Below are 27,263 nucleotides of genomic sequence, written 5' to 3' on the forward strand. Positions count from 1 at the left end.
GAGTCTGGAGGTTTTCCGTTTGCTTGCGTCTAGGGCTCTGTTACATGTCATATGCTGGGCATGTATTCCAGAGCCTTGTACACGGTAGGGGTTCTCTGCCATTAAGCTGTACCTCAGCCCTGGATGTGGTGTTTTTACCCCTTCCTACCCTGAAGTGTAGGCTCCACTACACTTACACACTTCTTCTTTCTCAGCATGTCTGCTTCCTAAGTTCAGATTTCTCTGGGTCTTCCCCAAACAGTACTTTTCTTCTACGTGCTAGCCCAGTTTTTATACTATTATGCTCTTGGTGTGTGGGGGGGGGGGGTTTGTGGTGTTCAGCCTTCTCTTGTTACTTCAAACAAAACACTTCTGTTTTCTGTATTGAGCTTTGCCTCAGAGTTCATTGAAAAGAGACTTTCTTTCTTCAACAGCTCAGGCCAGGGTGGCACATTGGTTTGCCTTCCTCTGATGACTTTACTCGTAGCAGGTAAAATTTGTACTCATCCGAGGAAAGGAGACAACATCCAGCAGTGATAAAATAGTTTGAAACCCTTCTTCCCTTCCTTTTCCCAAGCCTTGACCTTGGGTATAAGCATTGCTTGCTCCAGTGCTCTTTGCAGGATTTCTGTGCTAGAGCACAGTGCAGCGTTTAAATGTAAGCACTGAGAGTCCCCCAGTTAGGTAACTGCCAAGATAGCAGTCCCAGACTACCAAGCTTCTCGAGACCACGTAGGGCTTAGGCCCTGCTTTTCATCAGCTTCATGTGTGTGTTAATAGGACCGTTTGATCTCTCAATAAAGAGACTGAAAATACATGTCTAAATTGTATGAAAATTTTTAACTGGGGTCGGGCATGTAGCTTCTGTAGTAGAGCTCTTCCAAGCAAGTACAAGGCATTAAGTTTGATCCCTGACGTGGAAGAAAAGAAAAAGATTATTTTTAGTAAACTAGGTTTAGTGATTCATGCTTGTAATCCTAACAGTTGAGTAGCTAAAACAGGAGAATCTTTGTGAAAGTTACAATACATTTGCTAGAAAGGGGGTGAGAACCTGCATAAGTGATGATAATGACCAATTTAAAATCCAGCAAGTTGGCCAGGCAGTGGTGGCGCACGCCTGTAATCCCAGCACTTGGGAGGCAGAGGCAGGTGGATTTCTGAGTTCGAGGCCAACCTGGTCCTCAGAGTGAGTTCCAGGACAGCCGGAGCTACACAGAGAAACCCTGTCTCAAAAAACCAAAAAATTAAAAATTAAAAAAAAAAAAATCCTTCAAATCTCCTTTTTCTGAGTTTAAGAACTGATAGATTGGCTAGTTACAGCTCAGTGGATAAGGTTGTTTGCTACCTAGTTGATGACTGAATTTGACCCTGAAAACCTGCATGGTAGAAGGAGAGAAGTCATTCAAGCTGTTCTTTTATGGCCACATGTTCACTGTGGCACACATACACCAACTAAATAAATGCCATGGTAATGCACAAAGTCTTTGTGAAGGAAAGAAGTTAAGTGGCAGAAGGTCAGTGCTACCCTGTCCTGTCCTGACGCGGGATGTGGTAGAGACCAGTCTGCTCTCTCGTCACTTACCGTCTTTCAAACAAAAGGATGGGGCAGCAGTCCTGTAACTGTTCAGTCTTTTTCTATGCCTGCCCTAGCTCTGAATACAGAGCCTTAGATTTATTTACAGTGCTTGTGGCCATAAGCTAGGCTTGCTTCTCAATTAGCTCTTAACATATTAACCCATTTATAGTAATCGTAAGTTCTGCCATGTGGCTGGTCTTGGTGGTGAATCTCCTGTGCTTTCTCTGTCCCAGTGTTTCTCTCCAGGAGGATGTCCTACTGTTCTCTTGTGCCTTTATTAACAGGCCATGCCTTTACACATCGGACAAAAGATTATCCCTATATTGTTCAGTTGAGATGAGTCTTAATTAAAGCCCGGTGTGGTGTTCATGTATACCTGTGATCCCAGCACTCAGAACGTGAAAAAGTTGAATGCCTGGTCTATATAAGGAGTTCTAGGCTAACGGGTATATTGGGCACCCTGTCTCAAACAGGGCAGAGTCGAAGGTAGTTGCATCAGACACACTTTTTTTTTTTAAATATTGTTGACATTTATTCTTTTCATCATTTCACACATGCATCAAATATAACTTGATCATATCCACCCCTATCTTCCCCATTTCCTCTGACCTCTGACCCCTCTCACATGTCTTCCTCCAGCCTTCATATTGTCCTTGTCTTCTTTTTTTAATAGCCTGCTAGATTTAGTTTGTGCTTCTAGCAGTCACATGGGTGTGGGACCAACCACAAGAGTGGGGACAGTCTACCAGTTGTGGTACCCCTGAAGAAAGGTGACTCCTTTTCCCAGCAGCCCTCATTGCCAATAGTTGTTGAATACCGGGCCTTCTAAGCGCTCCTCCAGGTATTCTGGAATCCTGACTGGCTTACCTCATGCAGGTCACGTGCAGGTAACCAAAGCTTTGTGTTCATGACTGCAGCGGTTGTCTTGTCCAAAGAAAACAGTTCTTAGCAGTCCTCCCCAGGCTCCGGGGCTCGTATCCTGCTGCCCCTTTTGTGATATTCTCTGAGCCTTGGTAGGGAGTTTATATAAATGTTCTATTTATGATTAAGTCTGGGTTTTTTTGGGGGGAGGGTGGATTATTTTATTTTATTTTATATTATATTTTATTTTATTTATTTTATTTTATTTTATTTTTATCTTATCTTATTTTATTTTATTTTATTTTGAGACAGGGTTTCTCTGTGTAGCCCTGGCTATCCTGGAACTCACTCTGTAGACCAGGCTGGCCTCGAACTCAGAAATCTGCCTGCCTCTGCCTCCCAAGTGCTGGGGTTACAGGCGTGCCGCCACCACCACCCGGCCTATGATTAAGTCTGAATAGTCATTTATTCTTAGTATGTTGACCAATTATAAGTCTGTGTTAACCACAGCTGTCTGAAAAAAGAAGGAACACGTATCTGTGACTATAAACACAGATATTTAGAAGGCAGTTTGACTTGTCTACTTCTCTGTGAAACAACAATAATAGGTTTTCCCCTAGGGCCTATGGACCTCGGGAGCCTTGGCCCTTTGACTAGGCTTATTAGGTGTAATTCCCTTCTGAGCAGGCTCAGGAAGCAGTTGGTTGTCCCTGCAACAGTTGTGTCGCTATCGCACAGGTGGGCCTGTGGTCGTTTTTGAATGAAGCGTCCATGTTCCAGTGTTGTATGAAAGTAGGAATGGTGTTCTGTTTTGTATTTGAGACAGGGTCTCACTATGTATCTTTGCCTGGCTTGGCGTTCACTGTATGTAGACCAGGCGGGCCTCAAACTCATAGAAATCCATTGGTATATTTTTAAAATTTGGGGAAGGGGGATTTATTGTATGTATGTGGGTGTTTTGCCTGCATGTATGACTGTGCACCATTTGCATGCTGTGCCTGAAAGAGGGCATTGGATCCCTGGAGCTGAGATACAGATGTGTGTGTAGGTGCTGGGAATCGAACCAGCTTCTCCGCTCTTAGCCACTGAGCTGTCTTCAGCCCACTGGTGTTTCTTCTCACCAAGCACCCACTCTTCCTTTGGCACTGGGGAAAACCAGCCAGCCAGCAAGGAGGGACTGGCCAGGCTAGCTCCAGCTTGACTTTGCTGTCCTGTGAAGAAACTGTATGGTTTCTTTAGCAGTAGACTTTTACCATCTAGTTTTGGTGGATAGCCAACAGCAATAGCCAGTATGAATTTGGGGTCATCATCATCCCTTGACTTTAACCTAGTGAGATTTTCATTAATAACCCGTGTCCATGACAAACTTTTTTAATCCTTACTCAAACAGGGAATCTCTATTCAAAACATTTTACTTTAGTTAGCTTACCAAACAGTTTCTGTAAGGCACTCATGTGTTCTTAGTGTTAGTGAGCACCCCTTCTGCTTCAGGCTCTCTGCCCAGGTCCCACCCTTCCTCCGCTCTTTAGGGCTCAGTCAATCGCTCTGCTTTTCACACCTTACAAATCCTTCCTAGCTTCCTGATCTCTTCAGAGACTACAAACTAAGCACCTAGATCTAAAATTTTGAAGCTAGGTTCTCCATGGAGAGAAGATACGTGATGTTTCTTTTGGGGCCAAAGTTACCTCACAGGCAAGCTTCTCAGATAGTAGTCCAGTGCTTAGCATCTGATTTAGTTTTGGTTCTTCTGAGACTTGGGTATTTTTTGTGTGTGTATAGACGAACTTGGGGTAATCTTCCTGTCTCTGCCTTCTGAGTATGGGAGTTACCAGTGTGTGCCTCCTGGCCTAGTGCCTGTGCAGTTTTCATCTTAATCTTTTATTTAAAACAAACCCCATTCTCCTCTTTTGAGACATATAGCCCAGGCTGGCCTTAAACTTGCTGAAGATGACTTTGAACTCTTGGTTCCTCCTGCTTCTATCAACCAAGTACTTGGATTACAGGCATGAATCAGTACGCCTGCCTAGAGATTATTCTTTATAAGCATTTGGAGAGTAAGCATAGTTACTAAAATGTGTTTCTTTGTCTTTGTTTTTTTTTAGACCAAGGTGGAGAAATCTTTCTGTTCACTGACCTAATTGTTTTTCCCTATTTTTCTCTGCATCTATCCACTAATGCTCAGGAAGCCTGTCTAGCAGCCCAGAAGAGATGTCTGGAGCTGAAGAGGGGAGGGAAACATCCTCAGGGATTGAAGTAGAGGCATCGGACCTGAGTTTGAGCTTGACTGGGGATGATGGTGGCCCCAACCGCACCAGCACAGAAAGTCGTGGCACAGACACTGAGAGCTCAGGTGAAGAAAAGGACTCTGACAGCATGGAGGACACAGGCCATTATTCCATCAACGATGAAAACCGAGTTCATGACCACTCAGACGAAGAGGACGAGGAGCAACCTCGGCACCGCGGACAGCGCAAACGGGCCAGCCGTGACCAGGACTCATCAGATGACGAGCGAGCCCTGGAAGACTGGGTATCTTCAGAGACAACAGCATTACCCCGACCTCGCTGGCAAGCACTTCCCGCCCTTCGGGAGCGGGAACTGGGTTCAAGTGCCCGCTTTGTATATGAGGCTTGTGGAGCAAGAGTCTTTGTACAGCGTTTCCGCCTGCAGCACGGGCTTGAGGGCCATACCGGTTGTGTCAATACCCTGCATTTTAACCAGCGTGGCACCTGGCTGGCCAGTGGCAGTGATGACTTGAAGGTGGTAGTGTGGGATTGGGTGCGACGGCAGCCAGTACTGGACTTTGAGAGTGGCCACAAAAGTAATGTCTTCCAGGTAAGGCAGAGACATAATAGCAAGTGAGAAAATCAAGCATGAGGTAGACAGTTGAGTTGCCATCTAGAGAAGAAGATAGTAGCAAGTTGTGATTGGCATGAGGTGGCGGACTTGATACAGCTGTGACTCCATAGTAATACACCGAGAGGCCCAGGGCAGCCTTTTGTCTCTGCACGGATAGGATACTTGAATCTTATAAAGGTGTGTCAGCAAAAGGCAGGGCTTTCTGAACCAAACTGCTCAGGTTTCAGACCCTGGCGCTGTGAATTTGGACAGTTAATTAATTTGTGCTCTGAGTTTGTGTATCTATAAAATAGGACTTGTAACACATCTTGTCTGCATGTGCATGACTGGGACTGTAGCTTAGTGATACGGCCCATGCTGACACTCTTGAGTTCTGTCCCAGTACTATAAAAGGAAACTGGCAACGAAGGAAGCTAAGCACATAGATTCACTCCTGGGGTTTAACTACATTTGATAAGATTTGGCTAATAATGGTTATCCTATGGAGTCACTACACCTCGGTCCCATATTCCATGCTGATAACTAGCTGCTCATCTTTTTTTTATTTTTGGTTGTTGTTGTTATTAAGCATTCTTTCCTTTTGTGGCAAGTTTAGATTTTTTTTGATAGATAATGACTGTCCTTGCTTAGTTCTTGCTTCCGCCTACCCCCTCCCCCAAGGCATAATTGTAGTTTACCATAGTGTTGAATCTGGTATGTTCATCCTTCGAGATCCATCTGGAATGCACTTTTATGTTACAGTGATTTCCTTTTACATGTGGAAGAATTTGGTATATGTGCACGGGGAGGGGAGGCACATCCAGTTGTACACAGGAAGGCGATACGGGGTCGTCACACGTTTTCTCTTAGACTCACTTCTATTCCTTTTGTGTCTCCCTCTTTCATTCTTACTACTGCAGGCCAAGTTCCTTCCTAACAGTGGTGATTCCACCCTGGCTATGTGCGCCCGGGATGGGCAGGTCCGAGTTGCAGAACTGTCGGCTACGCAGTGCTGCAAGAACACCAAGCGTGTGGCCCAGCACAAGGGGGCCTCCCACAAGGTAAGGAGTCTGTTTCCAAGACGGTGAGCCCGGTCCTTTGGCTCTTGGCCAGTGTCTTCCCTCCTCTTCTGTCGTGTCCCCTGTGTCGTGTTCACCTGCCTTTCCTCAGTTAGCACCTAGATTTGTTGAGGAGGGAGCAAAAACAGCTGCCCTAAAGTTCCTGAAAACAAACATTTAAGAGACCCTCAGCTCCTATAATTATAGACCTTGGTTGTTCTCCCCAGCCCTGACTAGGTATGCTGCTTATACCTGTAATCCTAGTACTTGCAAAGTTGAGGCAAGATTTCTATGACATCAGAGCTAGCCTGGGTTATGGAGTAAGCCTGCCTTAAACCCCAAAATAAAAATAAACCTAGCCCCAAACTGCAGTCATGGTTGGTTCAGAGATCTTTGAGTTCCTGTGTCTTTTTTTTTTTTTTAAACCCCTGAAGTTCACTCTGATTGTTTTTAGATCATTTTAGTGGTTCCAAGTTGGCTAGATCCTCTCATGTGGAAACTCCTGATTTTCCTGCTCTCAACTAGTAGCCTAAAAATAGTAGTTATTAGAAGCTTTATTTAGAACTGTGACTACAGAATGGGTAGTCAAGATGGCAGCCAGTGAAGTGCTCAGAGCTGTCCAGTGTCAGGATAGACATCATAGTTTCCATGTGCAAAGGACGGCTTAAAAAAACCATAAAAAATACCTACCTCTTTGATTTTTTTTTCTTCCTAACTTCTTTGATTTTTAAGTCTAGTTCCCACCTACTAGGTAACACATTTGTAGAGTTAATTTACAGGGACTGAAAAAGAGAGGAACTTATATGTTATTTGTCTGTACTCCTCAAGGTAGGGATTTTATTTTAGAATGAACTCTTTTTTTTTTAAATTTTTAAATATTTTAAAGACAGGGTTTCTATATCCTTGGCTGTCCTGGAACTCACTTTGTAGACCAGGCTGGCCTTGAACTCAAAGAGATCTGCCTGCCTCTGGAGTGCTGGGATTAAAGGTGTGTTTAATATCAGTTTAGAGTGCATTCTAAATAGTTGATGTTTTTCCTTTGCTGTCTGTTCAGATTTCTTTAGGACTTGGTTAAAATAACAAATTACCTGTTCTTTGACCTATATAGAATAAATGAGCTATCAATTCACACAGTCAGAGTGAGTGAAGCTTAAATTAATTTGCTTATAGTTTTGTAACAAAGAAGTTGGACATTTCACTTGCTCAGACTATTTTTTGAGATATAGTCTCACTGTGTAGATTAGGCTGCCCTTGAATTTACAAAGATCCTCCTGCCTTAGCTTCCAAGTGTTGAGATTAAAGGTATGTGCCTACCCCATACCCCATAAAATGCCCAGCCTACTAAGGCATTTTAATTGCTTCCCTTCTTAAAGGTAAGTGAATGAAATAGATTCCGTCTCAATTTTTAGAAGCCACATCCTTTCCCTTTTTCCTTCAGCTGGCCCTAGAACCAGACTCTCCCTGTACGTTCTTGTCAGCTGGTGAAGATGCGGTTGTCTTCACCATTGACCTGAGACAAGACCGGCCAGCTTCGTAAGTTTAACCATAATACCTTCTTTTGTGTAAGGTTTGTTTTATTTTTATACTTAGTCTTAACCCAAAGGCCTAGACATTATGACTGAATTTATCTTAAATTTTGTGTCTGTGTGGGGATATGTATACAAGTGCAGATGTTCACACAGGCCAGAGCATCTGATCCCCTAGAAGTTAGAGTTGCAGGTGATTAGGAGCCACCAGCGTGGATGTTGAGAACCAAACTCAGGTTCTCTGCAAGGGGAGTTCATGCTCTTAACCCCAGCCGTCATTCTAGCTCAGTCAGGTTTTCTTTACAGACTATATTCATTGACTTTGAAATCGCCCCCATGCCATGGAAATATGGACCTCTTAGGTTCACAGAAGTATTATAAGAGATACCTTAAGGTTTTGGAGAGTCCTTGCTTCCTGTGTCAGTTTCTTGGCAGTGAAATGTTTAATATACCTTTAATTCTCATAGAAAGCTGAATTTTTATAGGTAGAGTTTTATAATTTAATGATCTTCTGTTCTTCACTTAGTTACATACCATTCAGCTTATCAGAAGACGCACATTTCTCTACAACTGGCTTAGAGATGCATATATTTTCAGTTAAATCACATACAGAAAAATAAAGATGAATCTTGAAAATAAGATTGATGCTACAGTAGGGTTTGTTATACTATAAATCTTTGTACATGGGAAGTCCCATTTTAGCCGTGTAATGCCATAGAAGAACAAAGCACCTTTTTATTTACTATTCTTGTGTGTGTGTGTGTGTGTGTGTGTGTGTGTGTGTGTGTGAGTGTGACTTTGTTCTCCTAATGACTGCTTTTCAATGATCTTTATTTATTTATTTTAAGATAAGGTCTTATAGAGCCCAGACTTTCTCACAGTTTATTCCAGGCTGACTTTAATTCCTGATGATCCTCTGTTTGCTTCCCATGTGCTAGGATTAAAGCTGTGCATCACCATGCCTGCCATCTGTATTTTATTTTTAAATGGAAAGCTGTATAGATTTTAAAATCAAAACCTCATGTCCAGAAGAGTTTTAAGCTGGAGTGACTTTGACCATGCAAAGAAAATACTGAAGTTATTTCTTTACAAAAATATTTATTATGGTGCTTGTCTTTTTCTTGTTTCCACTTTCATTATTCCAAAATGGATAAAAGCTTATAGTTTCTTGATGTCTTTCCTATGAGCTTATTATTCTTCAAAATATCATATATGACAAATTGATACTTAGACCTAGGAGACGTTCTATAAAATTACTCTTACTGTGGGCTAAATTATGGCTGGTTGGCTAAATTCTTATAACCAAGGTTTTGAGGTTGCCTAGGTTCTCTTAGACCATGCTATGAAGGTCGTCAGAAGCCCATCCTTCTGTGTTACAGCCAGTCATGTCAAAGCACTTTCCAGTTAGCATGTAGCCATCCTAATTAATCCATCCTCTCCTAATTTGCCTCACATAAGGAGAAAAGGATGCTGTTTTCTTTAGAATTGTGTTCTAGAAAGTAGTAGCTCATTTTACAATGTGCATGTGTCATTTTAGTTTTTAGATTACATGTATTTGTGTATGTGCATGCATGCACAGTACACATGTGCAGATCAGACATGAGTTTGAGGGAGTTGGTTCTTTTTTCTACTTTGTGAATCCCAAGGATCCAACTCAGGTTGTCAGGCCTGCCTTTACCTACTGAGTCATCTCTCTAGCAAACATTTTTTTTTTTTTTTTTTTTTTTGGATTTGTTTTTTTCGAGACAGGGTTTCTCAGTGTTGCCCTGGCTGTCCTGGAACTCACTCTGTAGACCAGGCTGGCCTCGAACTCAGATATCCGCCTACTGTAGATATTCCAGAGTGCTGGGATTACAGGTGTGCGCCACCACTGCCTGGCTCTAGCAACCATTTTTTAAAAACAGTTATCTATGTTTCATTATTTATGTGTACAACTCTCGTGCTGAGGTTTGCACATGAACGTCAGAGGACCGTTTAAGGGAGTCTGCTCTCTTCCTTCCTTGGCTCGAACTCGGGTTGGTAAGCATGGCACGGAGCCCACTCACCACAGAGCTATTTGCCAGCCTTTCATCTTAGTTTTTTAAGATGGTCTCACTGAATTTGGAACTCCCCATACTGGCAAGACTAACTGGCCAACAGGCTTTGGGGATTATCCTTTCTCTGCCTCTGCAGCAGAAGGATTAGAAGTGCACAGCTTCATGTCGAGCCTTTTAAATGGGAGCTGCGGCTCAAACTCAGCTGCTTAGTGTAGAAAGGCAGACACTCTACTAACCCCAAAGCCAGGGTCTCATCAACTTCTTTTTTTTCTCCCCCTAAAAATTGAGAGATAGCCTCCGCTCTCACTATAGCTGTGATTCTTCTTCCAGCACTCACTCACATACTGTTAGCTTACACTGACATTTTTAAATTTTACTTTATTGTGTGTATGGATATTTGCCTTCATGTATGTCTGTATGTCACATATATGCAGTGCCCGGGGAGGCCAGAAAGGACATTAGATTCCCCAGAACTAGAGTTACAGTGTGGTAAGCCACCATGTTGTTGCTGGTAATGAAAGTCAGGGCCTCTGGGAGAGCCAGTGCTCTTAACCACTGTACAAGATGAGGGGGTTTATTGCATATACTATAGTTTGTTCATTATCACCTTTAGAGTCTTCTCTTACCCCCTAAAACATCATCCTTTTCCTTGCAGTCTTCACCTACCTTCCTTCCTTTCTTTCTTAAGATTTGATTAATTTTATATATATGAGTATGCTGTAACTATTTTCAGACACACCAGAAGAGGGCATCAGATCCCATTACAGTTGGTTGTTATGTGGTGGCTGGGAATTGAACTCAGGACTTCTGGAAGAGCAGTCAGTGCTCTTAACCACTGAGCCATCTCTCCAGCCCTCTATTTCTTCTGTTTTAAAAAGACAAGTCTCATGTAACCTGGGCTGGCCATTAGTTGTTTAGCTAGCTGAGGAAGACTTGAGCTTCAATCTTCCTGCCTGTTTTCTGAGCACTGGATCACAGCCATGTGCCACCTGTGCAGATGAGTGGTGCTAAGGAGTGACGTCATGGCAGTGCTTGGCTGGGACCAAGTGCTAGGATTACTGACGTGCCACCGTGGCAGCCTCTTCTCTTTCCTGTGGAACTTCCTCCATTTCCTGCGTGAAAGAAAGCATGCGGGATGTCTTCATGACTTGGCTCAATTACTCACCACGGTGATTACCAGCCTATGCTCCTCAGACAACACTAGAACATTTCTTCATGTTTTCTTCTAGTCCCCAGAATAGCAGAGTGCATTTTCTTATTTTGTAGTTCAGAATAGAACAAAACAAAAACACCTTTTTTTTTGGTAGAGATTAGAATTTGATTTCTTACTAGCCATGTCTGCATTTACTCTGTTGATTTTTCTTTTCCACTTTTCATGACCATCTTGGATCTTTTAGGGGTTTTTTTTGTTGTTGGTGTTTTGTGTTTTTGTTTTTGTTTTTGAGACATTTCTCTGTAGCCCAGGCTGGCCTTGGAGTCATAGCACATGCTGGCCCTAAGTTCAGGTAGTGAATCTCTTGAATGCTGATTACAGATCTGAGCTGCCATGCTGAGCTCCGTCTGGGGTCTTTTGCAGAATATAACTATGTTTTTCTACCTTTTTAAGGAAACTAGTGGTGACAAAAGAGAAGGAGAAGAAGGTGGGACTGTATACAATCTATGTGAACCCTGCCAATACCCACCAGTTTGCAGTAGGTGGAAGAGATCAGTATGTAAGGTGAGTTCAGCAGCCTTTTGTATGTTTGAGAGTTTGAGACTTATGATACATTGTATACTGCCAGATGCTCCTCAGTGCTAAGGTAGAAAATCGTAGGAATCCATGAACTACCTTTTTGGAATGCCTAAGCACTTTCTGAGACATTCTGTTCCCTATTACAACAACCTGAGGAGTTTCATAGTATAGGGATTATTGTTTTAAAAAATAATCTATTTTATGTGCATGAATGTTTTGTCTGCATGTGTGTAACTGGGCAGCATGTTCATGAGTGGTGTTTGAGGAAGCCAGAAGAGAGCACTGGCTCATCTTTCAAGTCTGGGATTATCATGTTTTAAAGAAATGAATCACATTTTAGAGAATAATGAAATTGACCCACATAGTGGCTAAGACATAAACCCATGTGTGCCTTCCACTGTTTCCTGTATAAATTAATATTGTACTAGCAAGCTTCTCAGATAATGCTTACGTTTAATTTTCTATTAGTGTGTGTAGGTCTGCATGACAGAGACGTCTGGAGTCAGCTCTGTCCTTACTACTTGTTAAGGGGTCCACTTCATTGAGCAGCAAGAGTGTTTGCCCGCTGATCATCTTGACAGCTCCTCACTAGCAACTTGCAACAGTGGTTGGATTTAGAAGGAATTTGCCTTGGGAACACTCTGTGACTAAGGATTTTTGCTTCTGTTGTTCTGAACCACTGTTCTTTATCTGTAGTGATATCTTTGTTACTGTGAACATCTGTTTTTAACCATGGCTATTGAGACATCCTTGGGGAAAACAGACATCATTCATCAGTCCCCACTGCACCAGTTGTTTTCCTTCTGAACTGCATTCCCTAGCTCACCAGCTGCTGTATTTCAACTACATTTCTTTGGAATTATCAGTTTGAAAAAGGAGGGATAGCATGTTTAGAAAAATAGTGTCTGCTTTTTCTGTTCTGCTGGTTGCTGAAATTCTTCTTTTGTAATGAAAGCACTTTTTTTAAACTATTGTGAAATTACTTGTATTAGAATCATGAGATAAGTTTTCAGAAAACATGGCTTACCTTGTTCCATAGTCTAGTTGGGATTTTTTTTCCTTGAAGAATTAGATTGCTTGAAAAGTCTCTGTCAAGAAGAATTTAACCACAGGGGTCAGGATGTTTAAAGAGGAATGGATAAGTTGCTCTATTGACTTACTCAAAGATCTTAATAAAGTCCAGTGTCCTATTCCACAGCTTATAATTTCCCAAGGTTAAAAGTAAGGCTGAGAATTGTTTTTAGCATTTCAGTGCACAAAGGAAGAAAATACTCAGATCTTTTCTTTTATCAACTTCAGTGTTTTCTGTCCCTGTCCCTTTGTGCACTCCTAAATGTCTTAGCAGATGACAGCCTGTTTACTTGACAGGAGTACATACATAGGCATTTTGAGCCACACCGATCCTACGTTAGTAGAGTCCTTTTGGTACCCAGATCTTCTCTGATGTTATATTCATCTCAGCTTCTCTGATACTTCTTCACTTTAGCCTTACTGAATGGTGTTGGAATCTCTTATTTTCTGGTACAAATGTGAAAAAATTTATACCAAATATCTCATTTGGTAAAATAACACCTTTTACTACTGGCCTAAAGGAATACCTACAGTTTTCTTTCAAGAAAGAAGCAAGGAATACAGAGAAATAGCCTGTTCAGCATCAAGACTTCACATAATTTTTGCTGTATTTTATTTTAGGAATGTGAAAAAGCATTTGAAGGCAGGTTTAGGGAAACATATTTTTTTTTTTTACCTGAAGCCAAAGCAGACAAAAAGAAAAGAAATTTACAAGTGGACAAAGGAGAAACTGGCAAATGGAGGCAATATGAGTGTGAGTTCCAAGATGAAACTGTATAGATTGACTGAAGAGTTTGTAGGAGTGCAGGGTTAGAGCAGTTGTCCACCTGGTTGAATCCCTGGTTTGGATCCCTAGCATTAGAAAGAAAAGAGTATCAGGGGTGAATCCGTTGGTGGTAAATTGGTAGTTTAGTTGGTTGTCTTGTAAATTTGCTGCTGTAAGATTTGGGATAGGCCTTGGTTCATAAGGCACAGTTGGTAGATAGTGCTCCCTATCCTTAGATTGAGAGTAGAGTAACACATTGGAAGAACAGCAGAGTAAGGCTCTAGGGTAACAAGTCAGAGGGTGCCTGAAAGCTTACAGAGAGAGCTGCATATAGGCTTTGCGAGCATGTTAGGGAGATGATTTAGTTGATAAAGGACTTGCCACACAAGTGAGGACTTGACTTTAGATCCTCAGCACTCCCATAGAAATAGGTGGACATTGTGACAGACACCTGGAATCCCAGCACTGGATGGGTAGAGACAGGTAGATTCCTGGGGTTTGCTGTCTTAAACTGGAAAGCCCCAGGTTCAGAAAATATTTAGAAAATTTGTATTCATCTTTTTAATACCACTATCTTATACAGGGCCCAGTAAACTGTGCTGACCTTTTTATTCTTCTTTTTTTTTTTTTCTTTAAACAAAGTTTTACAACATAGTGGTTAGAATGAAATGCCACTTTTTTTGAGGACCACAATTCCCAGTACCTATGTTGGGTAGCTCACACTTGCCTATAATTCCAGTTCTAGCCATCCAGTGCCCTTGCCACTGTATACACCTGCATCCATATGCTTGTACCCACAGACAGGTGTGCACACATGCATAGTTAAAGATCTTCTTAAAAAATAAACTTTTACTGGAACATAGCCATGACTAACACTAATCATTTGCATATTGCCCACCAGCATGTCAAGTGTTCCAGTGGCAGTTCAACTGGGGTGCTTGGTGGCCTGCCATGTTGGACAGTTTGCCAGCCCCTAGTCTGACATCCTATTTTATGATTGGAGGAAAAAAGAAAAATATAAGTATCCTTTTAAAAAACAACAAAGAGTATTGTATACTAAGGAACAAAAAATAGTCCATACACCACAACTACCCTTCTCCCCCCCACCCCACTCCCCACCCCCGTAAACCTTGAATATTTAGTACTGTTCACTAATTTGCTGACTTACTGAACTTGGTGTGATGGTGGTGGTGGCGGCTTATTTTGTTTTGATAGGCTCTCACCGTAGTCCTGACAGGAGGGCTCTTCCTGCCTTTGTCTCGTGAGCTCTGACATTAATGGCATGTGCTTGGCTATTTACTGAACTCTTTAAATGGGTTAGTGGCGTTTGAGCTCTGTTGATTTACTTTTTTTAAAGAGCTGTTGATTTAAACTTAGTTAAGAGGAAAAAAATTGACAGTTGATAAACTTAAGATAACTTATTTTATTGAGTATTCTCCTTATGTAGAATGTTTAGATATTGTCAGGAATATATTGATTAATTTATTTAGTATCTGTGGTATAGGAAAATATGTAAGGAATACGTAACTTACATAGTATTTTTCAAGTGGCTAATTATTTGAACTCAAGTCAAACTAAAACACACTGGAAAACATTTCACTATGTGGTAGTTTTTGTTAGTACACAGAAAGTATTAAAGACAGTTGGGTAATTAGTATTTGAGAAAAAAAGAGCAGTATAGGGAGAGGCGTGGCAGTAAGTGATAACAATGTATGTTGCAGGAAACATGGAAGAGGCTTTCCTTTTTTAAATTTTGAGACAGTGTCTTATGTAGCTCAGGATAACCCTGTGCTCTGTGTAGTTGTTGCTGGCTGTAAACTCTTACTCCTGCTTTTATGTCCCCAGTGCTAGGTGTGGGCCACCACCATAGCTTGATCTTAGACTTGTTGTTGCCTTTGGCTTGTTAGGTATGTAATGTGTAGGGTCTTAAGGAAGCTATAGGCAGCCAACCTAAGAAGTTTGAACTTTGTGTCTTGTTTTCCAGTAAAGTGTTCAGAAATTAGTGAAGAGATTTAGGCAGGGAACTTACATGATGTTTTGCATTTTGGATACAATTCTGATGGCAACATGAGCAGGAAAATCACAAGAAATATCACAATAGTGTAGACAGAATATGATGGAGAGAAGTGGGAAGAACAGATACAACCAGAACTGCATACTGGGGGAGCGGGGAATGAACGTGGTAGAAAACACAGTGAATACATATATGACATTGTCAAAATTCATAAAAATCAGCATCTTAATGAAAGAGACTGCATGAACAAACCGGTGTCTGGGCTGACCATTTGTGTTAAGGATGGTGTCACTGTCAGAGACTGAAGGGACAGGGATACATTTGGGAAGGGTTAGTTTTGGAAGGAAAATGAGTTTGCTTTTGGACAGCCTGTTATTACAGTATCTGTAAAGTAGATGTAAGTGTAAAGCACAGAGTAAGAGACACAGATTTAAAGTAGATTTCCAGATGTCAGGAGATGTAGCAGCTAAAGCATGGTAGTAGAACTTTACCATCAAAAGAAAGGACAGTGACTTCCCCTGATTTGTAGCACATGTATTCCCTGGTTAGCGCTGAACCGCTGTATAGTACTGAACCCAAAAGGAAGGTAGGTAGGTAGGGGTGTGTGTGTGTGTGTGTGTGTGTGTGTGTGTGTGTGTGTGTGTGAGAGAGAGAGAGAGAGAGAGAGAGAGAGAGAGAGAGAGAAACAAACCTGTGGAAGCTTATAAATTAGGCACAGTGATTGATTAGCCCAATGACTAATAATAAAGTAGAATGCTAGAGAAATACTATAATGAAAATTATTTAAAACTAGTATATTGATTTTTTTTTTTTCTGGACCTTTTCATTCAATGTTTTGACTGTAGTTGACTACAGATAACTTCAGGAGATTGGAGGTTTGGTGATAGTTTTTGCGGCTTATGAGAGAGAAAATTAGCCAGAAAAAAATTAAAGGAAGGAGGGATAGAGCAATGGCTCAACTACTCTGAACATTTTCTGTTCTTCTAGAGGACCTGGGTCCAGTTTGTCATACCCACAGGGCAGCTCATAACCATCTATTACTTCAGTTTCAGGATATCTGGCACCCTCTTCTGACCTTTGCAGTACTATACTACACGTGTGATACACATATATATATACACATGCAGGCAAAACACTCATACACAAAATACAAAGCTTAAATACCTATTGCCTTCCATAAAGCATGGCCTCTGTCTATGAGTGATAAATGCTTTTATAAAAAGTATAATATTAGTTGCTTCAGTGCAAATGAGCTCTAAATGGGGCATAATAGATAGCTAGATAGTTCAGCCCACGAAGTGCCCATCTCGCAGACCCGGGGCCTGAGTTTGATCCCCAGAACACACTTAAACCCTTGGAGATGGATCTTGTAAAGAGCACTGGAGAGGGAGGGGACACAGGAGGACCCTGGGACTTCCTTGCCAGCCAGTCCAGTCTGACTGTAAGCTCCAGGGCACTGAGAGCCTTGTGGGCAAAGAATGTGGAAGATACGTGGATGTGGGAGAGTTTGAAAATGGATTGGAGAGGGGACGCCGATGATAAAAAGAACAAAGGCTCTTCCCTACTTGGTAGGGAAGTTGTCTCACAACTGTGCGGGGATCACTTTGTTTGTTTGTTTGATTGAGACAGGGTTTCTCTGTGTAGCCCTGGCTGTCCTGGAACTCAGTCTGTAGACCAGGATAGCCTTGAACTCAGAAATCTGCCTGCTTCTGCCTCCCAAGTGCTAGAATTAAAGGCACGCACCATCTCTGCCCGGCACTTTGTAAGTTTTGACACTGTGATTGCTTCTTTAATTATAGGATTTATGACCAGAGGAAAATTGACGAGAATGAGAACAACGGAGTCCTGAAAAAATTCTGTCCTCACCACTTGGTAAGAGTCACGAAGGGCAATGGCTCCTGGCCTCTCTGACTGCACCCTGGGCTGCTTTCGGATGCACTGGCCGTAATGGGAAGAGGTTTCAATCACACAGACTTTTGGTTTTTTAGATTTGGTTTTTTCGAGGCAGGGTTTCTCTGTGTAGCCCTGGCTGTCCTGGAACTCACTCTGTAGACCAGGCTGGCTTCAAACTCAGAAATCCGCCTGCCTCTGCCTCCCAGAGTGCTGGGATTACAGGCGTGCGCCACCACCGCCCAGCAATCAGACAGACTTTAATCCTGGCTTTCTCACTTAAAAAGTTTTATGATCTTAGGCAGCCAGTTAGTCTTATGTTCTCAGAAACAAAATGGAGATATGCACCATCATGTGGCCTAATGAGACAATGCACCTGAAATGGCTAGCAGCCAGAAGAGACCCAAGACAGGGCCTCAGGAAGACTCTGCTCTTGAGGTGGATCTGTTCCCTCAGTGATGTGCCTCACTGTCACTCTCGCACCCCTTTCCCTACCTCTCTCTTTCTATCTATTTATCTCTTGTCTGTCTCTGGGAAAAGATAGAGGGAGTTTTCTAGAAAAACCTATTCCCGCAGGTGGTATAACAAATGGGGTGGGGGTGGGGGTATCAGTCAGTATCTGCTCCTTATTGCAGGTGAACAGTGAGTCCAAAGCAAACATCACCTGTCTTGTGTACAGCCACGACGGCACAGGTACGTACGTGTGCAGGGCCTAGCGCCTCGGCTGGCGTGCTTCCTCTGTCTAGGGCGCTGCTGAGCCAGCGAGGACTGTGCCCTCCAGTGCTCACCACTGTGCTGTACTCTGAGTGAACAGCTAGGAGACTTGCTGAGGGTGAGCCTTTGGTGGGAGACTGTAGCAGATGACCTTGGAGGTGTTGGCGATGTTGCTCAGGGTTGTCCTTACACCTTTGACTCCTTAGTAAGTTAAAGGGTGTGGTCTCCTCAGTGTTCTGCTACCCCTGGGCTGCTATGTGTTCATCGCAGACCTTACATGCCTGCTGTTCCAACTAAGTAAGGTGGATGCTGTATCTGGGTACTTAAGAGACCCCATCCTTCCATTCCCCCACATCTCTTGGTCCCTGCACTTTTCAGCCTTTGCCTTCATTGCTGTGTTCTTGTTCTTGGCAGAGCTCCTGGCCAGTTACAATGATGAAGACATTTACCTTTTCAACTCTTCTCACAGTGATGGGGCCCAGTATATTAAGAGATATAAAGGTCATAGAAATAATGCTACAGGTCAGTCTGCCTTCCTGTGTTTCTGTGACCCAAGTCACAATGACAACCCAATATCTTATTTCCATTGTGTAAGAGGGAGCTACCTAAGTAGACTGCCTGTGTCACCTTGGGCAGTGAGAGGTTGTCCCTAGTTGGGCTGGGATTTTCTTCTTTTTTCAGTGTGATTCAGGAGCACTCAGTAGCATCTGCATTGCAGAGATGTTGCCACCAGTTTCTTTAAGCATATAGCTAGACTTGTTTGTTTTCTGTAATTTCAAGTAGGCACAAAGGTCCTTTAAGAAAGCCACGGGAAGCTGCAGTGCTGAATTACATGTAATATAGGTAAGAATGTATCTTTAGAGGGAGAGAAGGGAATGAGTCTTTTGAATAAAGCAAAGTAGGAGGAATGGTGGTAGTATCTGGCCTGTTTCCAGTGAAGTTTAGTTTTTGAGTTCTGTGTCTGGTTCTCAGACATTGGGCTCTCTACACTCACCTCAGTCTTTCGGTAAAACAGCGCTGATGCCCACTTTCTCACACACACATTGTATTTAATTGGTGCTGGATGCAGCTGGAACATTGGGGTTTTCAAGGTATCCTAACTGGTTGTAACGTAGAGAAGGTAAAGGACCCCTGCACTTTGTTGGTGCCCCTCCTCTCAGCTCCGTGTCATCATTTGATCTGGAACCACTAGTAACCTTTACTACTGCTCTTGAACAGGTAAGAAGGAATGGGCAGGGGTCTGTATTTGGATTTGATTATGTGGGCAAGCAAAAGGAAGGAAAAGTCAATGCTGTGGTTGGTTTGTGGACCTGGCTTCAGTAGGTGGGCTCCTGTCATTGACAAATTATAAAGACTTAGGCGCTTTTACTTAGTTCTGTAGTGACTTCTTGTCCACATGCTTTTGGTGCACATGACTATGCCACATATTGTCAGTCTCAGATCAGCTGATGACTGAGTACCAATAAAATCGATACCAAGGAGGCCGAAGAGATGCCTCAGCAGTTAAGAGCACTGGCTGTCCTTCCAAAGGATTTAGGTTCAATTCCCAGCACCCACATGGCAGCTCACAACTGTCTGTAATTCCAGTTCCAGAGGATCTGACACCTTCACACAGACAGACATGCAGGCAGAACACCAATGTACATAGAATAAAAATAAATTATTTTAAAAAGTTAAAAAATAAATACATAAAAATACATACCAAGAATAATCTTAGCGCCCAGGGTAGGCAGAGCTGAAATTACAGATAGGCTGTTATTTTGAGGCCTGAGCCTAATAAAGTATAAATGAAGCAGACTGTTGCCCAGGGACAGCAGACTCCTTCACCTCATAGAGCACTTTGTGAGAATGCAAATGCTCTCTGGAACCGGTGAGATTCTAATGATTGTCTATCACACATACACTCTGTTGTTCTTTAGCAATGAAAAGATTCAACATTTGGCTGACTCAGAGTTTGGGAATTACTAAATTCTCATTGAGGTAAATAAATACAGGCCCAGTGCCAAGTCGTATGTGGTTTCTTCCCTCGTTTATCATTGCAGTAAAAGGCGTCAATTTCTATGGCCCCAAGAGTGAGTTTGTGGTGAGCGGTAGTGACTGCGGGCACATCTTCCTCTGGGAGAAGTCATCTTGCCAGATCATTCAGTTCATGGAAGGGGACAAGGGCGGTGTGGTGAGTATGCTATGCTGGACTGGCTGTCCCCCTAGTTTTTCAGGTCAATAAGGTAGGTCTTATGCAGGCCACCAAATTTTCACTATAGCTATATGGTACCATGTGTTTGAGGTCTACGTAGCTAAGCTAAAGGTGTTATGCCTTGAGGATGCTGAGATTTTGAAGGAATACTTCATTCCTTTCTTCTGCCCTTACGAAGGGTTTTTGGAAGAATTTATAGCCTGAGCAAAATTCTTAAGCATGGGCTTTTTACAAAAAAGAAAACATTAGTTTGGGACAAACCTTCTTGTACAATGTCAAAACTAGATGTCTCTGTGCCTTATCTCTTTAAGTAAGGTAAGCAGTGACCTTGGCTGACTCCTGGGTCAGCAGATAAAAGCTAGATGCACATTTATTTTTATTTATTTTAGAAGAAACATTTTGACATTTGGGGAAATAAGAGTAAAGCTTTTAAGTTAGATGACATGGTATTCAATATTAAACTTATTTAATGTACTATTTAAGAGAATATTCTTGTACTTAACAGATGCATGCTGTATTTAGGGATAAAGTGCCATGCCTGCTGTTAAATGGATACAGATACACCTAATATACCTGTGTATATGTAGAAAGGGAAGCAAATGTGACCATACATACTTGGAGAGAACAGCTGAGTAGCCTGCTAGGTAATATTGTCACATTATTGTCCACCTGGCCTTTTGAGTTTTGCAAGCACCCTATGTATTTAATGGTCAAGAAAGAATCATGAAAATTAAGGACTGAGGAGTGTCTGCTCGTATGATGTATCTAGATTACAATATATCTTCCCCTTCCAGCATTAAGACATCCTTACTCTCCCAAGAGCATTTCGAGTCTATCCTACCTCTTATACCTCTCACCCAGTCTTCTAAGGCCAGAAGAGAGTTAAATCACCTCCTATTTAAAAAAGGGTTTGGAGCCACTGAAGAAAGGGAAGGGGAGACAGTTTAGAAGAGTCCACTTCACTGATTGTCCAAGATGCGTTGGCTACCTAAATCCTCTAAGAAATGACTGGAGCTGCTTGGCCTCTCACCCTTCTCTGTCTTCTCAGCTGGAACGTCAGAGTCCAGCTATGATTTGATGATGTTTACCAGAGAGTGGTTTAGAGCCAAAAGTGCTTCCTTGGCAGTCAGGATCCCATTTCTTCTTTTTCCTTCATCTGCTTCTGAGGATATTTGATATTTGATTCTGGTTTCCTCTACATTGTCTGGACCGAGGACACATAGATTGTCTTCTATAGCCTGGATGTAAGAGGCTCTCTACTTCAGCTTCCATTCCTTCAGAGGTCCCTCCTCTGTCACCTGTAGGTAACAAGTTCAAAACAGTGGAGTCTTAATGACAGTTCTGCAGTTCACACACAGTAAGACCAGAAGGGCTGGTGAGTCTGTTGATCCTAAGCTGTTGTCTTGTGCTCTGCTCCAGAAGCACAGCGTTCTGCTGGCCAGTGTACATCCAGCTCCGCTGGCAGCACATTCGTTGGTTAATCCAGTGCTCAGTGGGGAAGAGCATCTGTTTGGGAAGGTTAGGTCCTAGGCCAGAGTTTTGTGATTTTAAGAGATGTAGTGATGACCCCTGAGGAGGGTTTCTTCACTTGTTCTTGCCTTTGCGTGAGCAGAATGATCCCTATGATTCTTACCTTGTCCTCTCTGAGACCATTTGTTTTTGTTACAACCTTCCAGCCGTGGAGGTTACCAGGCTCCAGTCTAGGCGTAGATGATGGAGCATTCTATATCATAAAGTAGAATGTTAGCATCAGAGGGAGCCTAGACGTTATTGCCCGCCTTGCCCGGGTCTCCTAATTCTTGTTTTGGGATCCTTTCTTTGTTCCCATTCATCTTCACAGGAGCAAGAGTGGGAGATGATGCAAAAGGACAACTCCTTACTCTCCCAAGAGCACTTGATGTCCTATCCCATCCCCTTCACCCCTCGCCCAGTCTTCCAAGGCCAGAGTTCTTTTCTCTGTGCAAGCATTACTGACAGGATAAGTGCTGGCTTTGAGACAGGCCTGGTGAAGTGTCCAGGCTCCTTGGCCCCCTGGCCCCGAGGTTCTCTGTCTGCCTCTCCTGCAGGCTCCAGTTCAGGTATCGTATGAAGTTCACTCTTTCATCCCCTTTCATTGCCATTGTGCACAGGCCCCAAGGAAGTGTTGTTCCTTTACCCACTTGTTGATAATGCAGAGGCGGCTCCAGAGGACAGGCTTCATGAGCAAATGAACGGATGCTGAGGTCAGGTTATCTGTTGATTCCATTTCTGTACTGGAGTTTGTTCTCTAGTACTTCCTCAGGCTCCCAAGTACATGGCCTAAAAAGAACTGCAGTAAGCCCTGTATGAAATAGGAGAAGAAAACAGGACTTTCTGTTTAACTCTTTTTTTTAATTATTTTTTCCTTTTTTAATTTTATTTCTTGAGATGGGGGTCTTACTGTATAACCATGGCTAACCTAGAACTAACTCTGTAGACCAGGCTGGCCTCAAACTCACAGAGATGCTCTTGCCTCTGTCTCCCGAGTGCTGGGACTAAAGGTGTGTGTCACCACCACCACCACCCTCTGTTTAATTCTTAAAGTCAGGCTTAGATTTGGCCTTCTCTAGCCTGTTTTATTTGTAAACTCAAAGAAATGAAGTCATCTTTATTCTCCGTGCCTGTCTTTACCTTCTCCTTAGCTGTGGTCTGAGTGAGCAGGCACAGCAGCTAAGGTTGGTTCAGAGAAAACGACAAGAGGCTTTTGGCCAGGACTGTAGAACAGCTGCAAGACAGGGTGCTTTTCCTATCTGTTCCTCATCTGACTAAAAGCCTAAAAATGCTTTAGCAGCTAGATCTGGGACTGGCTCTTCCGGTGGGGATGGGAACTGCTCTGCCCCACCCTGCTCTGCCATGCCTTGCCCTGCTGTTAGGAAGTTCATGCCTTCAAGTCAGACAGCAGAGGGCATAGGTGCTTTCAGACAAAAGGAAACTGTCTGAGACCAAATGTCTACCATCAACTCTTTTTTCTACTGTTCAGTGAATGAGGGTGGCTGAAAGTGATTCAGTGGAGACCCTCATTGTCCCCTTGTGCTTTCCTGTAGCTGGATTTACTGTACTGAGTAGGGTAGCAAGACGTTGCCTGCCCTCTATGATACAGAGTTCTTAAACAGACACAACCTCCCCTTCCTATCCCCAGTCCCAGTCCTGACATCCTCCAGTTAGTAAGCAGTGCTGCGTGCATATAATTGTTCTCCGCATCTTGTCTGGCTGTGCAGTGGCTGCTGCTGCTTTCCTAATTTTTTTGGGGAAAAAAGTCACTTGATGAAAGCCACTGGAAGTTTGTTTGTTTGTTTGTTTGTTTGTTTGTTTGTTTTTTCCAACCTTGGGCAAGTTGGAACTTTAGATTCTGTAATGAATAGGGTCTGGACCTCATTACCGTTTGAAGCCAGCAGTAAGCACGACCAGTCACCACCTCCCCTCCTCTAAATATCGGAAATGTTTTAGACAGGCTGGCTTTGTATCCAGTTTGTATCTCCTCTACTGCCAGGGCTGTTTGGGTTAGATTCAGGTGGGTGAGCCTGCTTCAGCCTAGGTCAAGGGCGACAATTAGGCTCAAGGTGGCCCTTGTTTTTTAAACTATACTCCCTTATGTCACTGAGCCTATCTTTTCTCCTAAACCAGGTAAACTGTCTTGAGCCCCATCCTCATCTACCTGTTCTGGCAACCAGTGGCCTAGACCATGATGTGAAGATCTGGGCGCCGACAGCCGAAGCATCCACTGAGCTGACAGGGTTGAAGGATGTAAGTGTCTAGCTGGAGACACTGGTTTCCGCCTGTGCATGTCTGTTTCCCTTCCTCCTGTCATAGGAAGGAGTAGTGTTGCTCAGCTCTCTAAAGGCATTGCCCTAATACGTCTTCTGCCTTTCTGCCTGCTTCTGTGGGGTCAGTCCTGAGCTCTGAAGTGCTTCTACTTAGAGTGTAGAAAGTATCTTCTGGAACAACAGTTTTACATTAAAGCATCCAACTTCTCAGTGGCTGACGATGTTAGGCATCCTTTGCTAATCTAATCTATTTAGCTTACTGATAACTAAAAGAAAGATTTATTGGGACAGAAGACATAGTCTGTGTGCGTGCGCGTGCCTTACATATCCTTGGTTTTCAGAGAAAAACTTGCAATGCTTAGCTCAGGCTGACCCTAAATTTGTAATCCTACCTCTGTCTTCAAGTGCTGGGTTACAGTCATCCAAATAGCAACAGCAGTCTTGTTGAGAAGGGAGGCCCAGGGTTTGTACTCATATCCTTTCTCCCAACACTTCTGGGTTCCAGGTGATCAAGAAGAACAAACGAGAGCGGGATGAAGACAGCTTGCACCACACTGACCTGTTTGACAGTCACATGCTGTGGTTCCTTATGCATCACCTGAGACAGAGACGCCATCATCGGGTAAGCTTCAGTTGGAAGTGGGCTCCGGAGGACTGTGCTCCTTTAAAGAAGGCTAAAAAAGTTTGCTTTCCAGAGGAGTAGAGTGGTTCTGTGGCTGGATGTCCCTCCCCTGGCCTTTATCCCCAGTAGAGCAACTAGTAGAAAGGAGGTGGTGTGTGATTTTTGTCCTCTGTCACCATATATGCAGAGGCTGGAGGGTTGGGGAGGAGAGAAGAAATACTTGCTCAGGTGACCTGTGTTCCCTACCATGCTAAACAAGTCTCAAACAGACACACTGTTGTTGAGAATGCAGCCATACTCCTTGGTATTATCTGTGGCTGTTTGTGGGGCAGAGACAAAGCTGAACGGTTCCAACAGAAACCATGTGGCCTAGAATACTTACTGTCTGGCCTTTTAAGAAATATGGAGCCACGCACAGTAGTAAGCACCATAATCCTAGCTACCAGGGAGGCTGAGGTAGGATTGAGAATAAACAGTCACCCTAGGTTATTGTATTTAGAAGAAAAAATAAGTTCTGCTGATCCCTGGCCCAATCTAGATCTAACAATCTTGTCCTTGATCCAGGGCCATTACTAACAAGGATTTCCCATCCTACAGCGCTGGCGAGAACCTGGGGTTGGGGCCACAGATGCGGACTCTGATGAGTCTCCCAGCTCCTCAGACACATCGGACGAGGAGGAGGGCCCTGACCGGGTGCAGTGCATGCCGTCCTGAGGCCCCAGACTTAGGAGGGCTGGGCTGGGGCTGCCAACCCGATCCTGCCTGGGCAACTCTTCTGCAGGCCCAGGCCCTTACATTCAACAGAAATGCACTTTGGACTTTTTGTTTAAATAAAAGAAAGCTATCTGAGGAGGACAGAGCACAGGAGACTGAAGCAGCAGAGCCCCTAGAAGTGAGGATGAGACCGACCCCGAATGAGCTTCCATGGAAGGTGCAAAGGACTCAGAATGGGCCTCTCCTGAAGCCTTTGTCAGCTGGCTTGGATAGGAAGTGGGGCTTCTTTTTCTTTAACCTCCCTTGTTTCCTTTGTGGGGGGTGGGGTACAGTACCAACAGGCCAAAGAGAAGCCTGGAATGCCACTCTCTTTGGCTTAGGGTTTCGCCTTTTTTTTTCTTTTCCTTTGTTTTTTAAGAAGTCTGACAGTTGCATTGTTTTTTGCCCGAGTCCAGTCCCAGGATCCTGTTTTTCCGGGAAATCCTTAAGAGCCCCAGCCGTCCCAGCACTCTTCTCTCCGGCTTTCCCACAGTGCTCTGCACTGCAGTCTGTCTCCTTCACTCTCCATCCAGCGCCCTCTAAACGGGGTCTGGGATGGGGACTGAGAGGGTGTGGGAGGGACAGAAGCGGAAGAACAGGAAGAAGTTACTTCTTGGTTTTGTTTTTAACTGTTCAGTGGCAGCAATTTCCCTGTCCCTATCACTGTTAGAGGCCTACTTTTATATCTATAAATATATTAAAAAGCAAGTTAAACTTGGATGTATCAAGTTAAAATTATTGTCAGAAGTTTAAATACCTATATATTCTCTATGAATACAATGCAATAAAGGGGCTGGAAGGCAGTGAGCAGGCGGTGCTGAGGCGGGGCGTGGGAGAGCTGGAGAGCCAAGCGTGCTGCCAGACCTAGGGCTTACCTGCAGCTTCCCAAGGCTGGACGGGGGAAGGAGAGTCAGCTGGGCCCTTCTCTGCCTCAGTGCGGAAAAACAAATTCCTCTCAACTTTGCCTCAGGTCACCTAATTTCCTTACGTCTTGTGGAGGCTTCCAAGGTTGCTCCTCTCATTAGAGGCTGGCCTGTCTTTAAAACATGGCTGGAGTGCGACTTCAGGAAGGGGCATCACTGCTACAGACTGTCTCCTGGTTCTCTGTAGAACAGAAAGCACACTCGCGCCCCCCCCCCCCCCTTTAGCTGCTTGATTCTTTAAGCATCCGACTCTACACCAGCTCCCTTCCTAATGGAAGGATGAAGGGAGAGCTTCTGGGAATCGGGGGACAAGCGGTAATTGGAGGATTTATTCTGGTGCCTGGGGCTTAGACCCCTGTCCTCAGCACTGGCCACTGAGTATGAAAGTCCCTGTGGAATTCTTACCCTAAATGCCTGTGCTGCTCTTCCTGTGCCCCCGGGTTCCCGAGATCCAGTCAGGCAGCCTGCATCAGGAATGGCTGGATTTGGCTCTTTCCTCCTGACCCCACCCAGCAGCGCAGACCAGGTGCCAGCTCTGGGGCGTCCTTCGTGAGCAGGGAGTGTGTGGTAACTGAGTAGTAGTCTTACGTCCTCACTGCTAGAGGGATGATGAGGTGGGCTTAAAACCATGCACTCTGGAATTTGTTGTATTTTTTTCTCAGTAAAGCTTTTCCCGACTGCTGCTTTGTGTGATATGTGGTCCATTTATTTGTAATAGAGTACTTTTGTTCCTTCCAGATACATGCTTGATTTTGCTCATACTTAAAAACCGAGGCCTGGGTTATTCCTGTGTCTAGTGCTTGAGCCATAGAAGAATGTTGTAAGGGAAATAGGTCTGTTAATGTCAGTGGTACTTAAGAGATGGGGCACATTATCGGGTGTTTTCTAGTCCCTTGTTCTATACTTCAGTGAGTGATAGTAGGGAAAA

The 27,263-nt window shown here is 43.5% G+C and overlaps 1 protein-coding gene and 1 long non-coding RNA gene across 7 annotated transcripts in view; one reads left to right on the top strand and one right to left on the bottom strand.

Moving 5' to 3' along the window:
• Positions 1 to 27,017, top strand: part of Dcaf8 (DDB1 and CUL4 associated factor 8) — a 46,649-nt gene extending 19,632 nt beyond the window's left edge. For 4 of the 6 annotated variants that reach the window (XM_052200166.1, XM_052200167.1, XM_052200169.1 and 1 more), the window contains exons 4-14: positions 4,599 to 5,251; positions 6,175 to 6,315; positions 7,751 to 7,845; positions 11,481 to 11,591; positions 17,257 to 17,329; positions 17,983 to 18,040; positions 18,476 to 18,583; positions 20,104 to 20,234; positions 23,898 to 24,017; positions 24,543 to 24,659; positions 25,257 to 27,017. In XM_052200166.1, coding sequence (XP_052056126.1) covers positions 4,599 to 5,251; positions 6,175 to 6,315; positions 7,751 to 7,845; positions 11,481 to 11,591; positions 17,257 to 17,329; positions 17,983 to 18,040; positions 18,476 to 18,583; positions 20,104 to 20,234; positions 23,898 to 24,017; positions 24,543 to 24,659; positions 25,257 to 25,373 — 1,724 coding nt within the window. In that variant the 3' untranslated portion in view covers positions 25,374 to 27,017. Of the gene's footprint in view, positions 1 to 4,598; positions 5,252 to 6,174; positions 6,316 to 7,750; positions 7,846 to 11,480; positions 11,592 to 17,256; positions 17,330 to 17,982; positions 18,041 to 18,475; positions 18,584 to 20,103; positions 20,235 to 20,760; positions 20,915 to 22,095; positions 22,334 to 23,897; positions 24,018 to 24,542; positions 24,660 to 25,256 lie in introns of those variants that run through there. The other 2 variants (XM_052200170.1, XM_052200171.1) reach the window with 2 other exon arrangements.
• Positions 21,057 to 24,546, bottom strand: LOC127697206 (uncharacterized). The gene is made up of 3 exons (XR_007980424.1): positions 24,430 to 24,546; positions 22,415 to 22,575; positions 21,057 to 21,978 (listed from the first exon to the last, which is right to left on the bottom strand). It is a non-coding gene; the product is annotated as an uncharacterized LOC127697206 (long non-coding RNA).
• Positions 27,018 to 27,263: the final 246 nt, after the last annotated feature.

The sequence above is a fragment of the Apodemus sylvaticus genome, chromosome 12 (genome assembly GCF_947179515.1).
Source record: "Apodemus sylvaticus chromosome 12, mApoSyl1.1, whole genome shotgun sequence".
NCBI classification, from domain to species: Eukaryota; Metazoa; Chordata; class Mammalia; order Rodentia; family Muridae; genus Apodemus; species Apodemus sylvaticus.